General features: G+C 45.4%; 1 protein-coding gene across 5 annotated transcripts in view; it reads right to left on the bottom strand.

Annotated features, from left to right (window-relative positions):
• The window catches only part of SCAF11 (SR-related CTD associated factor 11), an 867,779-nt gene that overhangs the window by 236,351 nt on the left and 615,499 nt on the right, over nucleotides 1-15,929 (bottom strand). For all 5 annotated transcript variants that reach the window (XR_015295546.1, XM_086919086.1, XM_086919088.1 and 2 more), the window contains exon 11: nucleotides 5,656-10,341. Coding sequence is in view for 4 of the 5 variants with exons in the window: in XM_086919086.1 (XP_086775212.1) it covers nucleotides 5,656-10,341 (4,686 nt within the window). In the remaining variant the exon portion in view is untranslated. The remainder of the gene's footprint in view (nucleotides 1-5,655; nucleotides 10,342-15,929) is intronic.

Below are 15,929 nucleotides of genomic sequence, written 5' to 3'. Positions count from 1 at the left end.
CAGCAGTTGCATATAAACCAGAGCTGGAAGCCAATTATTGGGTTGAAACTGGAGAACTAAAGCCTGAATATTGCGAATTCTGGCTGCGTTGGGAAACGCCAGAGCTTTTGAGTATCTAGAGTGGCTCCTAGGTAGTCCTGAATATTGGCTGGTAGGAGATGTGATTTTAGCACATTGATTGTGAACCCTATTTGATGTAGTAAACTGATTTGTTCTGAAAGTGTGATGAAGACATTGCTGGTACGTGCTGGCTTTGATGAGACAGTCGTCCAAGTATGGGATGGCATGGATGCTTTGTCTTCTCAGATGAGCAGCTACTACCACCTCTTTGGGGGTACTTCTGTGGGGGCAGTATTGACTCTGAACGGGAGTACCTTGAACTGGAAGTGTTGACCCGCTAACACAAACCTGAGGAATTTGCGATGAGCGGGGTGGATTGGAATATGAAAATAGGCGTCTTAAGTCTAGAGCAGACAAAGTCTCCTTTCTACAGAAGAGGTAGTACTTGTTGAAGTGTTACCATGTGGAAATGATCTGACTACCGTATTTTCCGGCGTATAAGACGACCCGGCGTATAAGACGACCCCCGACTTTGGCAGAAAAATTTTAGGTTTAGTGCTATACTCGCCGTATAAGACGACCCCCCACTTCCAGCGCAGCATAGCCATTCCGAGTATGTACCGGTATTTTGAACTTACCGTATTAGTCTAGTCCTCCTCCCTGTGGGTGAGCAGTAAGGCTTTATCAGTGGGCAGTGGGTACCTATAAGCGTTTATTTTACAAACTGAAAGACTGAACGCAAAGAAATTGGTTGTAGAAACAATCTTGCTTTACTCAGAAACATTTTATTTAAAACCATATCAAAAACTGTCACTTCTGAATAACGGCAAACATAAATAACGTAGTGCATGAAACAGTGCAAGTGCATTAAACGTTCCATAACTTCCCATAAATCCAAGCGATTTCTACAGGATTTATAACGTTCCCTTTAAAAACCTTCAAAATCCTCCTCTTCGTCATCTGATCTCATAAGTAAGTCTATGAGATCTTGTGGTACATCTGTAAGGCAGTCATCGTATGGATCTTGTACCAATTCCGTATCAGATGATGTGGTCTCTTCTTCGGCATCCTCTTCACCTTCCCACAGATAGTCGTCCTCCATACCATCTAATGAGTTCGATATGCCACACTTCTTGAAAGACTTTATGACTGTTTCTGCATCGATGTCGTTCCAGGCCTTTATGACAAAGTTGCACAAAACATCCAACTGTGGCGCACGCATGTTTCCTCCTTTTGTGAATGTTTTTTCACCGCTAACCATCCACTCATTCCACTGTTCTCGGATGCGATCTTTAAATGGCTTGTTTAGGCACACATCCAGTGGCTGCACCAACGATGTCAGTCCTCCAGGTATAACAGCAGCATCCGTTTTCAGTCTTGCCAGCCTTTGCTTGGTGCTGGGAGTTAAATGAGCCCTGAACATATCCCACACCAGTAGACTACGCCTTTGTAGAAGTCCACCTGGTCGCCTGCTCCATACGTTATCAAGCCATAGCTTTACCCCTTCTTCATCCATCCATCCTTTCTCATTAACATGCACAAAACAACCAGCAGGAAACTTGAGTTTCGGCATTGTTTTCCTTTTAAAAATAACCATTGGCCTCAGTTTGCCACCATCAGCTGTGCATGCAAGTACCACAGTGAAACTGGACTTCTCATGTCCTGTTGTTTTTATTAAAATTGTCTTTTCGCCTTTTTGATGGACAGTTTTGTTGGCGATCATATCAAAATTCATCGGAGTTTCATCCATGTTTCCGATGCTACTTAGCGCATACACATGTTCATTGCGCAGCCTAATGACGTAGCGATGGAAGCTATGCATTTTGGCATCAAGATCCGCTGGTAATTTCTGGGCAATTTTTGTCTTTTGCCGCAATACCAGATTATGCCTTCCCAAGAATCTGGTACACCAGGACACAGTGGCCTTAAATCTGTGGCTGAGATCGGGATTAGATTTGGCCCACTGAAGTGCAACCAAGCGGATTTTATTTCGGGTCACGACATACCCGCTTTGCCGATGCTCGGCCACCATGGCTGCTACATGCTTTTCCAGTTCTGGCCAATGTGCGGTGCCTCTTCTTAGTGCACACTTGCCCCTTGGCATACTCCGCAATGCTTGCTCATTTGCTCTCCAGGCCCGAACCATCTTCTCTGTCACTCCATATTGCCTAGCAGCAGCACAGTTATTATGTTCCGTGGCAAAAGCCACAACTTTGAGTTTGTAGCTGGCTTCATATTTTCTTCTCCTTGCCACTGCTGGAGCCTTGCTGAGTTCTAGACTGCCAGCCATTTGCTCTGGATGCGCTGCTGGAGCCTTGCCGGGTTCTTCGCTGTCTGCCGTTTGCACGGAATGTGCTGCTGGAGCCTTGCCGGGTTCTTGACTGTCAGCCATTTGCACTCGATGTACGGTACTGGTGCTGTACAGAATGGACAGGTGCAGAGACTGTCTTCAACACCACACGTACGGTACGGCAAATACGCTATCTGGTCACGAGACTGTTTTTCCTCTTAGCAACAACCAGCCAATCACGGCAAGTGCTCTACTGCCTTCGGGAACATTTGGGAACATTGTACAGTCCCCTTTCTATGCCACGCCCATGCCAAGGGGAGAGGTGAGCGTGCCAAAACGTGCCAAACGTGCCAAACGTGTCAACACACCGGGCGCTGCCATCTTCGGCGTTGGCTGCCCATTACCATGTACCGTGTTTCGGACGTCCTGCTGCCTCGTCCTGCTGCCTCGTCTGCCTGGGGATGTGCAAGCGGTTGGAGGCGCGTGTACAGCGGCAGCGGCAGTCGAGGTAAGACTCATGGCGCCATTTGCTCGCTTGTGAAGCGGTTTGACACCTTCGAGTGAAGTCCTTGCTATGAAAAAAACGCTCGCTTTCGATACTTCATGGCGCGGGGCCTGGGTGTGGACGCTGCCAGGGTCGGTGGCTGTATTTTTTGACATAAGGTGTGTTGTTTCTGGTTATTTCCTATTGTGAAGCGGTCTGACACCTTCGAGTGAAGTCCTCGCTATGACAAAAACACGCTCGCTTTCGATACTTGCACAATTCATGGCGCGGGGCCTGGGTGTGGACGTTGCCAGGGTCGGTGGCTGTATTTTTGGACGTTGCCAGGGTCGGTGGCTGTATTTTTTAACATAAGGTGTGTTGTTTCTTGTTATTTTGTATTGTGAAGCGGTCTGACACCTTCGAGTGAAGTCCTCGCTATGAAAAAGCGCATGAAAAAATACCATAAAATTTTGTACCCGGCGTATAAGACGACCCCCGACTTTCCAGAAAATTTTAAGGGGTTAAAAGGTCGTCTTATACGCCGGAAAATACGGTATATGTAAAGATTGAGTTCTCTGAGATCCAATATTGGTCTGAGAGAACCATCTTTTTGGGGTATTAGGAAGTAAAAAGAGTACACGCCCGACCCATGATGTTGTGGTGGTACGGTCTCTATAGCCCCTTTTAGAAGGAGAGACTGTACCTCTTGTATGAGGAGGTGTAGGTGATCTGGCGAAAGTTTGTGTGACTTGGGGGAATGCTCGGAGAAGTGTTGGTGAACTCCAGGCAGTAACCAGAAAGGATAATTTGTAGTACCCACTTGTCTGTTATTAACTTTCAGATTGGTAGGAAATCTGAAAATCTTCCCCCGACAGGTGTTGAGTGGTCGGACAGAAGTGTAGGCAAGTCACTGTTTTGTATTGAGGGGGAGGTGCAGGTGTTTGAACCTCTACCCCTGCCTTTGCAATGTTGCCTCTGTAACCCCCTCTTTAGTAACCCTTCCAGGCAGAGGGTTGGCTATTGCCCTTGTAGGTGGAGGTGGTCTCCGAGGAGGCATTTTTTGCGGCCTCCGCGGTAGAAAAAGCGCCGAAAGGAACCACAGGCTTGTGTTGACTGAAGGGCTCCCATAGATTTGGCCACTTCAGTGTCTTTTCTCATCTTTTCCAGTGAAGAATCTACCACTGGGCCAAAGAGGTATTCCTTATCAAAGGGTGTGTTTAATATGGAGGTATAAACCTCTGGTTTGAACTTAGATATGCGGAGCCAGGTGTGTCTTCTTAAAAGGATGCTGGTGTTTACAGCTCTAGCAGCAGGGTCTGCAGCATCTTGGGGGCACCTGATTGCATTGTTTGAAATAAGTTGTCCCTCATGCACCAGGTCTTGTGCTTTAGATCTATGTTCTTGAGGCAGAAATTGGTTCAATTGCTCCATCGAGTCCCAGTGTGCATGGTCGTATCGTGCTAGCAATGCCTGAGTGTTAGAGATGCGCCAGAAGTTTGCTGCCTGAGAGGCCCCCATTTTCCCTGAAGTATCAATAAGCTTAGATTCTTTATCTGGGGGTAGTTTGGGAGTTGGCTCTTTTTCGTGTGTTGGACACAACCAGGGAGTCCAATGGTAATTGTCCCCTTACATATACTGGGTCAGATGTTGCTGGCTTGTATTTCTTATCTACTCTAGGGGTAAGAATACGAGCCCTGACAGGGTCATTTAAGATGTCATCTACATGCCTGATCATCCCTTGGAGAATGGGTAGTGTGTGTGATGACTTTTGTGTGCTGCTAAGGGTTTCAAAGAGGAATTACTCTTCTAGGGATTATTTGTGCAGCTGCACCCCAAGGTAGTTGGCAGCTCTACCCAGTAATTCAATGTTGCCTACACTGTCGTCAGATGGAGAGGGCTTGGTAGGGTACAAGTCAGGATCATTGCCTGTGGGCGAATTAGTGTAGTAGTTGTCCCTTGGGTCTGTATGTACTGGCTGATAATCTTCATCCCCATCGCCATCTACATCATCCTAGTTGTCAGGTGTATGTGGTGGTGAATGCTCATGTGAAATTGGTTGAAAATGAGAGGAAGGAGGTGATGGAAGAGGGGGAGGGGTTAATTCCAACATTTCTCTTCAAAGGAATGTGATATTCCTCTTCTGTATCAGTCTTTCTTTTTAAAGTCACTAAGTGATGTGTCCAGTCTTTGGATGAATGTACAACACCTGTTTCGGGTCCGGTTTGTCGACCGGAGCATCGAAAATATGCTTTTTCGGTGATTTTGGCACATCTGACTTTTCCGGCGCAGACTGAAACACGAATTCCACCAATTATAATTATCATTTGTGAGCAATCTAGTTTTATGAGTAACACTGTATTTCTGTGCAAATGTAGTGGCCATTTCAATGGAAAATGTGCTGTCTGTAAATGAAAGGGTGATAAAACACAAGGCCTTAATTATATATTTTTTTTAAATCACCTGCCCAATGTCCATTGAAGCGAGATGGGTTGCAAAAGTCTGTTCTAAAAAGTGAGTCATCTTTCTAAAAAGTTTGGGAAGCACTGATCTGCATACATGCGCCGAGGGATGCATTGTGGAATACATTAGCAGATGGGAAAGGTAACAATACTACATCTCCTCTACTGTCCAACTTGAATAAGGGTTACAACTAATAATGTGAAGCAAATGTTGGTTGATGTTTTATCGGGCCACTGAGTGAGTGTATCAGGCTGTCCTGATTACCTGTTCTAGGAGTACTGAAGGAACAGTTAAGCAAAGCTACTCTGCTGTTTAAAGCAAGACAAATACCCATTTACAGAAAACTGTACATTTGACATACCTTGTTCAGGTGTTTCATCAACTTGATTTGTCCAGTCAGGCGGTGGGTGTGTCCAGTCAGGTGGTGGTTTTGTCCAGTCTGGCGGAGGCCTTGTCCAATCAGGTTGTGTCCTTGGCCACTCACCCTGTGGTGTGATCCACTCAGCCTGAGGCTTGGTCCACTCATCTTGCTGCTTGGTCCACTCATCCTGCGGCCTGTTCCACTCGGCCTGCGGCTTGTTCCACTCGGCCTGCGGCTTGTTCCACTCGGCCTCTGGCTTGTTCAACTCGGTCTCTGGCTTGTTCCACTCGGCCTCTGGCTTGTTCCACTCGGCCTCTGGCTTGTTCCACTCGGCCTCTGGCTTGTTCCACTCGGCCTGCGGCTTGTTCCACTCGGCCTGCGGCTTGTTCCACTCGGCCTGCGGCTTGTTCCACTCGGCCTGCGGCTTGTTCCACTCGGCCTGCGGCTTGTTCCACCCGGCCTGCGGCTCTGTCCACCCGGCCTGCTGCTCTGTCCACCCGGCCTGCGGCTCTGTCCACTCAGACTGAGGTGGTTTCCATTCAGGTTCCTCTGCAGTCCACTCAGGCTTTTTTGTAGTCCATTCAGACTCCTGGGCTACCCATTCTGGGTTTCTTCCTGTCCATTCAGGCTCTGAAGAAGTCCATTTAGGCTCTGAAGAAGTCCATTCAGGCTCCGTTTGTTTCGGGTTAGACGTATATTCAGACTCTGTTTCTGTATATTCAGAGTCTGCCACTTTATGTTCAGAATCTGCTGCTTTATATTCAGGCTCTGCCACTGTGTGTCCAGAATCCGGATCAGCCCATTCACCCTGAGGTGTAGAAGAGTTCTTTCCACGTTTCGAATAATAATTCTGTACATCTGCTGGTAATGTTTTTCGCACAGCCCAGCTTGATGCTGATGTCCACCCTGAACGATCAGGTGGGGCTTCAAAATATTCTTTCTCATTTTTATGCCTGTATGGACGACTTTCCACAATTTCTGTAGATTCATTCTCTGAATCATTAGAATTACCAGAGACAGGCTGCCTACATCTCCATCTATTTTCACTTTGGTGTCCATAATCAAACCTTTCTACAAACTTGTTATGACCTCCCTGATTATGGTTGGTGTTCCAACCAGAGTTAGAATTTCTTGACCAATCATCACCAGTATTATACCTATCATCCTCCCATTGAGAACCTCTGAATTGCTGCCTATCTCTACTTTGATGATCCTCAGGTCTTCTATCCATTTCCCAGTCTGGATATTCATTCCTGCCCTCAAATTGTGGATAGGAATCATCAATAGCCCTATTGAAATCATTACTTTCATGCCTGAAATTTTCATCTTGATAATCATATTCGTTTCTTCTGAACCTTTTTCCTCTAGCACCTCTCCAGTTGTCATTTGACCATCTATCCCATTGATGGGAATGCAAAATGGGAGGATGCAGTGGTAGAGGAAGGGGCAGACTAAGAAGTGCAGCTGGTGTCTCTTTTTCATGGCGATCTAACAAGCAAGGCATACCTCCGGTTCTGCTTTTGGATCTAGATCTGGACCGTGGCAAGGAATCAGATCGAGATCTCCGTCTACTTCTATTGTCTCTGTTCCATTCTTTCCATGGTTCATTTTTTTCACCCTGGTCTTTGCTTGGAGATCTAGAATGGCGCTTGTTAGTTGGCTCTTTTTTGTCTCCACCACGGTCTTTGCTTTGAAAGATAGATTTACGCTTAGGAGAGGGGACATTTTTATCAAGATCTTTATCCTTACTTCGAGATCTAGATTTACGCTTGGAAAATGGATCACTTTTAACACCTCCTGCATCTCGGTTTTGAGGTCTAGATTTTAAAATTGGTGAGGATTGTCTTCTTGTAATGCTTTTTTCTCTGCTGCGAGATCTAGCCCTGTGTTTAGGTGATGGCTCATTACCTCTATTTGGAGAAGGAGAACGCTTGCGTTCTCTAGTATTGTTCTCAGGAGACCAAGTTGTGGAAGGAGAATGAAATCGAGACCTACGAGGTCGGCTTTCTTTATTTTTATTTTTTTCCTCTTTTGCTTCTGTTGTCAGTGATTTTACCATATGCGACTCTTTAGACTGTGCTTCATCTTTAACGGTATTACTCACAAGTGAAGTCTTTTCTACTGTTTTGTGTGTTAAACTTTTTACCTCTGGTTTTACATTTTTACTGTGTGGTTCCTCAGTATTAGGCTTGTTGACCAAATCAACCTGTAGTGGTACCATTTGGCCATTGTCTTCAGAAAAAAATTTGCGGCGTTTTTTAGTTGCCAGTGCAGGTGGTTCATTATGTTTAGCTTGTACATTTGTTGCTAAAGGTTCATGGGTAACAGGCGGATTTAATTTAGCACAGCCCGGAAGAGTTTTACTAGCATTGTTAACTGTGCTACTTATAACTTTTGCATTTAGAATGTTTCCGTGGTCTGTATCTGGCTTGTGCTCTAGCAGCTCTTCATGTGAACTCAAAGATTTAGGTTTCGGTTGATTACTTTTTAGAATATCTTTCTGATTTGTATTCTCAGCAATAGTAGCACACTTGTCTGAGCTCTCCAAATCATCAATTCTCTTGCTCTGAGACTTTGCTTCATGGGCCTGATTTACTGTTGCAAGAGAAACAGTAGCTCCACCAGAGACATCTATTTTTTCTTTACTTTTTCCAGGTGCCTTACATTCTAAAAGAGAGTTTGCATTCTCCACCCCAGAATCGACTGTGGGCAAAGGGCAGCTACTTTTAGCATCTAGTGACTCAGTTGCTGCAACTTTTTCATTTGAATGCTTGTTTACTGATGGGGTTAGTTCTGGGTGGGATTTTTCATCAATATCCGGTGCAAGAGAGACAGACTGCTCCTCTACTGCCGTACACTGTGCCAAACAATTATTAGACTGTTCAACTGGGGTAACCAGAGAAGTCAGCAAGCTTCCAACATCAGACTGATTTTCTTTCTTTGCTGATAAAACAGAAGCCAGAGTCTCTTCAATTTTCGACTGAGACTCCTTCACTGATGTTGACAATGAAGAACATGCTTCTGACACTGGGCCCTGTTGCCCCACCAAAGAAGCTGTCACGTCTTCAATCTTACACTGCTGGTCCTTTGCTGAAACAGCAGAAGGCAGAGCATGCAGAGAATCTAGGTTCGGCTCCTTTGATGAGTCACTGGGCTCCCCGACATCCAAATGGAGCTCCTTTTCTAATGCAGGAGGGGCAGGCGAGTGTTCAGTATCAGACAGCGTCTCTTCTTCTGTTGCATGGGGCGGTTTGCTTGCACCATCGAGCTGCAGGCCACTTTCAAATGCAGAAGAAATGGGCTTGAGTTCAGACTGCTGCTCCTTTTCTAACGCGGGGGGTGCTGGGGAGAGGTCAATATCAGATTGGGTTTCATTCGCTAATGTAGGAGAAGGCGAAGAGAGATGGGAATCGGACTGATTTCGCTTAGAGGTAGGGGAAGCGGGAGAGAGTTCAACAAGCTCCTTTTCCAGGGCAGGAGGGGCAGGGGAGAGTTCACAATCTGACTGTCCTTTCTCCTCTTCTTTGGAGTATTCAGCGGACTGCTCTCGCTCCAACACGGGAGAGCCATGACTGTGCTCTGCCTTGGGAACCTCTCCTGGTGCACTACGACAAGGTGGATGTTCAGTGTCTGGTTGCGACTCCTTTTCCAGAGAGGGCGGGGCCGGAGACTGTTCAAGATTCGAGTGTTCTTTTTCTAAAACAGAAAAAATGCTGGTTTGCTCTTCTTTCTCGGACACAGAAGGAAGCGGAGAGACGCTGTGAGATCGCTCTTCTTTTTTTAAAACGGGAGAGGCCGGCTGAGGATCGAGCTGCACAGCGTCAGCAGGGATATGTTCATCAGCAGCTGGTGGCTGCGCTTTCAGTGCAGAGGATTTAACATCTGGTTCATCTTTACCCGGTGGTGAAAGTGAAACATGTTCTAAATGAGACTCTGGTGCTTTTGATGGAAGCGTTGCCTCAGAGTGTTCAACAGGAGAACTTTGTTGCGTTTCCTCCTTTTTTTCTTTCTCGGAAAAAGAAACTGAAGAGTCTTTAGTGTCCGGAAGCAGTTCATTTACTGACGCAGGAAGAGAACATGGAGATCCTGCCACTTGGGACAGTTGTTCATTCACTAATACACTGGAAAAATCTGCATCTGAACTTTTGTTTGTAGTCGCAGGAGGGCTGGGATCTACATCAGTCCTTTCCTTTTCGTGGGTAGGTGTGCGTTGATCACCCGACCTTTCACTGTCAGATTCATGAGACAGCGCCTCATCCGACTGCGGCTTCTTCCTGAGGTCTGATTTACTCTCGCGGCATGGCTCGGACGTAGCATCTTCCTCTGCCACTTCACTAGAGGAAGAATCGTCAGGGTCGCAAACAGAAGATCGAAGTCTCTTTTTTCTTGGATGTTGTTTTTTAGCTTCTCTTTTAGAACTTTGCTTTGGAGTTGGTTTTTCTGAGTCAGCAGATGACGTATTCAGAGAGGATGCCTGACCTTCTGGAGCATTACTTCCAGAATTACTAGATCTTGTAGGGCTAGAAGCCTGGTTGGTCCCTTCAGATCTGCTGTTCCGGGTCGATCGCCGTCTTGGAGGTGTACTCTCCGACGTCTTTCTTGCTCCTCTAGTATTAGATGCACCAGCTTTCTTCTTTTCCACTCCATCTTGGGCACACATGGGTATATGTGCTGGGCTTGAGGAGTCTACATCAACAGAGGAAGAGAGAAAGTTATAATGTATTTTTATTTAGTCTTAAATACAACTGAAAACAAGACCGGTCACATGCAGTAAAAAACCTCTGTGTAATTTAAGATGCATTATAAACAGACTCAAACCCCCTTTCTTAGCACATCTAATTAATTCCAAATAGATCCCATAAGCACCACTGTATGCTTACATTCTTTTAAAATCCCAGGCCTATGGAAAATTCGTGATTATGAGAGTAGTAGTTGTAAAGTGGATGAGACAACTCTCTAAAAAATGCACTCTATTACTAGCCGCAATTAAATTAGCATTCATAACATCCTCACTAAAGGACAAGTTACTTACCTTTGGTAACACCTTATCTGGTAGCGGCCGTATCTAGCTGAGGATTCCTTACCTTTGAATTTCCGCGGTGCCAGACTGGCTCTGGAAGATTTTTTGGGGAGCAATAGCCCTGCATCTGTCGACTTTATGTCATGTCGTCCTCAACGGAAGTGACATTCGCATCACCTATATAGGCGCCACTTCGGCACGATGACATCTGTTAATATACAACTTTCCACTCCAGAAACGTGGAGCCATGAAGAGTACAGACACTGGTGTGTACCAAAGGTAAGTAACATGTCCATTTGATAGACCTATCTAGCCGCAGATTCCTAACCTCTTAACAGATACCCAAGCAATCCCACTTTCGGAACAGGGGCTGCAGACATTTTTCAGACTAAAAATAATCCTGCAGGACTGAATGGGCAAAATGACCGTCCCTGCGGACCTGATTGTCCAGCCAGTAATGCCTGATAAACCAGTGCAGGGATGCCCCATGTTGCTGCCGGACAGATTACCAGGACTGGGACTCCTCCTGCTAACACTGTGGCTGCAGCTTTAGCTCTGGTGGAATTAGCTCTTAAACGTTCAGGATGCTGCTTCTTAGCCAAATGCAAAAACCACAGTTGATGGACAGAATGCAGAACAATGTCATACATTGTCCATCAACTGTGGTTTTTTCAATTGTCACCCCGAGTGGGATGAGTATGCTCAGACGTGAGTCCCATGCTCTCCACACCACTGGATTCAAGCAAGCCGGGCTGAAGACGGCTGGAATGCCAGAAACCGGTCCTCGGAAGCTTGTTTCCGGTCCAGGGAAGGCATGGCTTGGCAGTTTCTGGTTGGACTGTTCCCATGAGGCACAGGGTCAGACTGATTTGCATATGGCCATGTCTGAACTGGGGTGGTGTGGAGTGCAAAAAAACGACAGATTTAGGCCCAGATCTCTGTACTGGGGTGAATGTATGACATTGTTCTGTATTCTGTCCATCAACTGTGGTTTTTGCAATTGTCACCCCGAGTGGGATGGGTATGCTCAGACGTGAGTCCCATGCTCTCCACACCACTGGATTCAAGCAAGCCGGGCTGAAGACGGCTGGAATGCCAGAAACCGGTCCTCGGAAGCTTGTTTCCGGTCCAGGGAAGGCATGGCTTGGCAGTTTGGGCTGGACTGTTCCCATGAGGCACACGGTCAGACTGATTTGCATGTGGCCATGTCTGAATTGGGGTGGTGAGGAGTGCAAAAAAAACGATGGATTTAGGCAAAGATCTCTGTACTGGGGTGAATGTATGACATTGTTCTGCATACTGTCCATCAACTGTGGTTTTTGCTTCTTAGCCAAAGCGTGGCAGATCGTGATGCAGAGAACGACCCATCATGAGATGGTGGTTTTCTGCACCGCCAGACCTTTCTTTGCACCACCATACCCCACAAAGAGTTTGTTGTCCACCCAGAACATTTTTGTGCGGTCAAGGTAGAATGGCAGCGCTCTTTTTGGGTCCAGATGAATGTGGAAAAGCGCAGAAGTTTGGCAAGAAGACATTGTCACAGGGGGGCAATTGTGCAGGAGCTCGAAAGGAGCACATGCGGAAGGTGAGAACCAAATTAAGGTCCCTCTTAGGCATAATGAAGGGGGAAGGTGTAAACATACGTCCACTTGAGTCGAAAAGCATCTCAGAGGGGGAGACACCTTGGAAACTCCAGCGCGTTAAACTGCTGCCATTGCGCGTTCTTTGCAGATGCGAACAGATCCAACTCCAGAGTCCTTTAGAAGTCAACCCAGTCCCATCAGACACTATTTCAATAATTAGCACCCCAATTAGAGATCATCAGGAACCGGAACAAATTAGTCAACTAGGAGTCATAAACAGAACGGAACTCATGTGTTGTGGGAATGAGGATGCGGCGAGAACACGAAATGCTAACAGCAACAACAGACTGGGAACATAAAATCTAGATGAACTTCCAACACAATTAGCACCCTAACTAAAGTCCGCCAGGAACCGGAATATATAACAAACAAGAACCATAAGCGGACACAAATAACCTGGTCAGGGAAAGATGCAGACAGACAAAACGCGAACAGCAACAACAGTCGAGAAACACAAAACTTAGATAGAGCTTCCAACATGGCAAACAAAAAGGGAAGAGATAACCAATTTAAGGGAAATCGTAAGAAGACCCATATGAAAGGTACAGAACATAAACACAGGAATATTAAATGTGAACATAATATAAGAAAGAGTAATCACATTACGTCACCTAAGGTCATGAGAAAAACCATAGAGATCCAAACACAAAAACAATCTGTCGCAGGATTTACTAAGCACTGTGAAAGGGATAGAAAAATTGTGTGATATCACGGAAATCACTCATACCGAAGTTGAGAATATACGAGGTCTATTAAATACATCCAAAGTTAAGAGCAGTAAGAGGGCGATGCCATTTGCAAACAGACCAGATAGAATTCAGAATTATCTAACGGAAGAAGAAATAATATCCCTACTCCGGGATTATGAGCCTAAAGACCGATTCAGAGGAGAAGAAATCAATAGAGTACCGATAGACGCCAACAGAATATCCAAGAGGAATGAGATGAAACCCAATCCCAACAACCTACAACAAATCCAACTAACCACTAAGTCGACAAACACGAACACAGATAAAATAGAGAAATCTTTAAAATGCCTACTGCTCAATTGTCAATCTGCAGCTAAACATGCCTCGGACTTAGCCGACACCATTATCAACCAGGAAATAGACATAACAATCCTTACTGAAACTTGGCTATCGGAATCCTCATCCCCAGTCATGGACCTTCTGGTGCCCCCGCACTATAACATAATGAGACTTGATAGACAAAAAAACACAGGAGGTGGTATAGTCTGTATACACAGATCAAACTTAGAAGTTGGACAATTTCAATCCGACCCTCTTGATTTATGTGAATATCTAGGACTCAATCTAGGATTGGTGAACAAAGAGATTTGCAATCTACATACCTTGTATCACCCACCGGGAAATAATATGAACTTCATAGACCAGCTTATGGAGATCATCACAGCTAACGCTAACACCGTCACTAATAATATATTTTTAGGTGATTTCAATCTACACTGGAACGACACCAACGACAAACAGGTCAATGCGTTTAAAGACTTAACGGAACTGAACCTATCCCAAGCATGCCTACAACCAACAAATTCCAAAGGAGCAACTTTGGACTGGATTATATCTACATACCTTGTATCACCCACCGGGAAATAATATGAACTTCATAGACCAGCTTATGGAGATCATCACAGCTAACGCTAACACCGTCACTAATAATATATTTTTAGGTGATTTCAATCTACACTGGAACGACACCAACGACAAACAGGTCAATGCGTTTAAAGACTTAACGGAACTGAACCTATCCCAAGCATGCCTACAACCAACAAATTCCAAAGGAGCAACTTTGGACTGGATTATATCTAAAAAGGAGAACATTTTGACCCTCGCAATAGATCCATGCGACTGGTCAGATCATCACGCCATAACATTCAGAATTCCCACTTGGGAGAAGATAACCACTCAACCTAGAATAATCAAAACATGGATACGAGATACCAGAGACTCTAATATGAATGAATGAATGAATGAATGAATGAACGAATGAATGTTGGATTTATAGAGCGCGTGGTTACCCTGGTGCGTCCCAGTGCTGTACCACTGGGAAACCCCTCCTGGCTTTCCCTGTGAGATGGTCCCTTTACTGGGCATCCCCAAGGTGCAGTCAGGCATCCCCGGCGGTGATGGGGCCGGAGTGGAGATTAAGCAAGCTGTTGCCCAGAGTTGCAGCGTGGGACCCCATGGTTAGAGTGGTACTGAGGCAAGATTTATCGGGCCCACTGACATTGGTCCTGCATCTGGCCGCGTCGGGAATTGAACCCTGGGCCCAGGCCGACCTCTGCCTCCGGGTCTGCCGCCTCTAACCGTTGAGCCACACTTCTGGAAAGCTGCAAGAAAGAACTATACCTTCCTGCCAACACGCAGAATGTGAATGATCTAACGAACCACTACACTACCGCAGTAACGAATATAGTCAATGACACCATTCCACTTAAATTGAAAAGAGTTACTGAAAAGATTAAAAACCCATGGGTCAACGGAATACTGAATGAAGATAGGCGAAAACTGAGACATGCCGAAAGAAAATGGAGAAAACACCCTTCATCACCCGAGCTGAAATCCCTCAGAAAAATTAGAAATGAATACAACAAAAAGATCCTCAACTCCAAAAACGAATTTATCAGAACAGAACTGGATAACGACAAAAACAGACCACGGAAAATGTTCGAGATTATAAAACAACAATCAAACAAGCTGGCTAAATCTGCCCAAGAAGTCATCAAAACGCAACTAAGTTGTGAAGAATTCTCTACCTTTTTCACCAACAAAGCCATCAAGCTGGAAAGAGAACTCCGGATCGCAGCAGATAATCCTGACTACAATACATCATCATCCCAACAAACATTGAATTATTCGAATGATGCGACAAAAAACAAGGCAAAATGGGACACCTTCATATTACTAGACCAGATCGAGATTGCTAAAACGCTGGCTGTCACCAAACCCAACAACCACTACAACGACCCTTTACCATCAAAATGCCTGAAAGAAATTAGCCACCTAGTGATTCCAATATGGACAGAAATTATAAACGCCTCTCTCTCCCAGGGGATCCTTCCAGAATGCCTTAAGACTGGACAAGTAGTCCCAATCATCAAAAAATCCTACAGTTGACCCAACAGATCCAAACAACTATCGCCCAGTGACCAACATTCCTCTTCTTGCCAAATTAATGGAGAAATGTGTACAGAAACAGCTGAGCCGGCACATAGCAACTTCTCACTGTTGGATGACTGCCAATCGGGATTCAGAACAGGTCACAGCACGGAAACAGCAATCCTTCACATTGTCGATGATGCATTGCAGGCACTAGACCACAATTAATCTTGTCTACTCATTCTCCTAGACCTATCTTCGGCATTTGATACAGTTAACCATGAAAAATTACTGAACAGACTTCAAGACAGGATGGGAATATCGGGTATTGCACTGAAATGGTTCGAATCATTCCTACAGAATAGATCTCAGAGATTCCTAGTAAATCAAGCACTTTCACCTGCTAGCCAAAAAACAATAGGAGTACCCCAAGGATCTACTTTATCTCCTTCACTGTTCAACTTATACATTGAACCCCTCACAGAAATTCTG

Source organism: Lissotriton vulgaris, chromosome 1_1 (assembly GCF_964263255.1).
Source record: "Lissotriton vulgaris chromosome 1_1, aLisVul1.2, whole genome shotgun sequence".
NCBI classification, from domain to species: Eukaryota; Metazoa; Chordata; class Amphibia; order Caudata; family Salamandridae; genus Lissotriton; species Lissotriton vulgaris.
The sequence above is the reverse complement of the archived record's forward strand: the minus strand, read 5'-3'. Positions and strand labels throughout refer to the sequence as shown.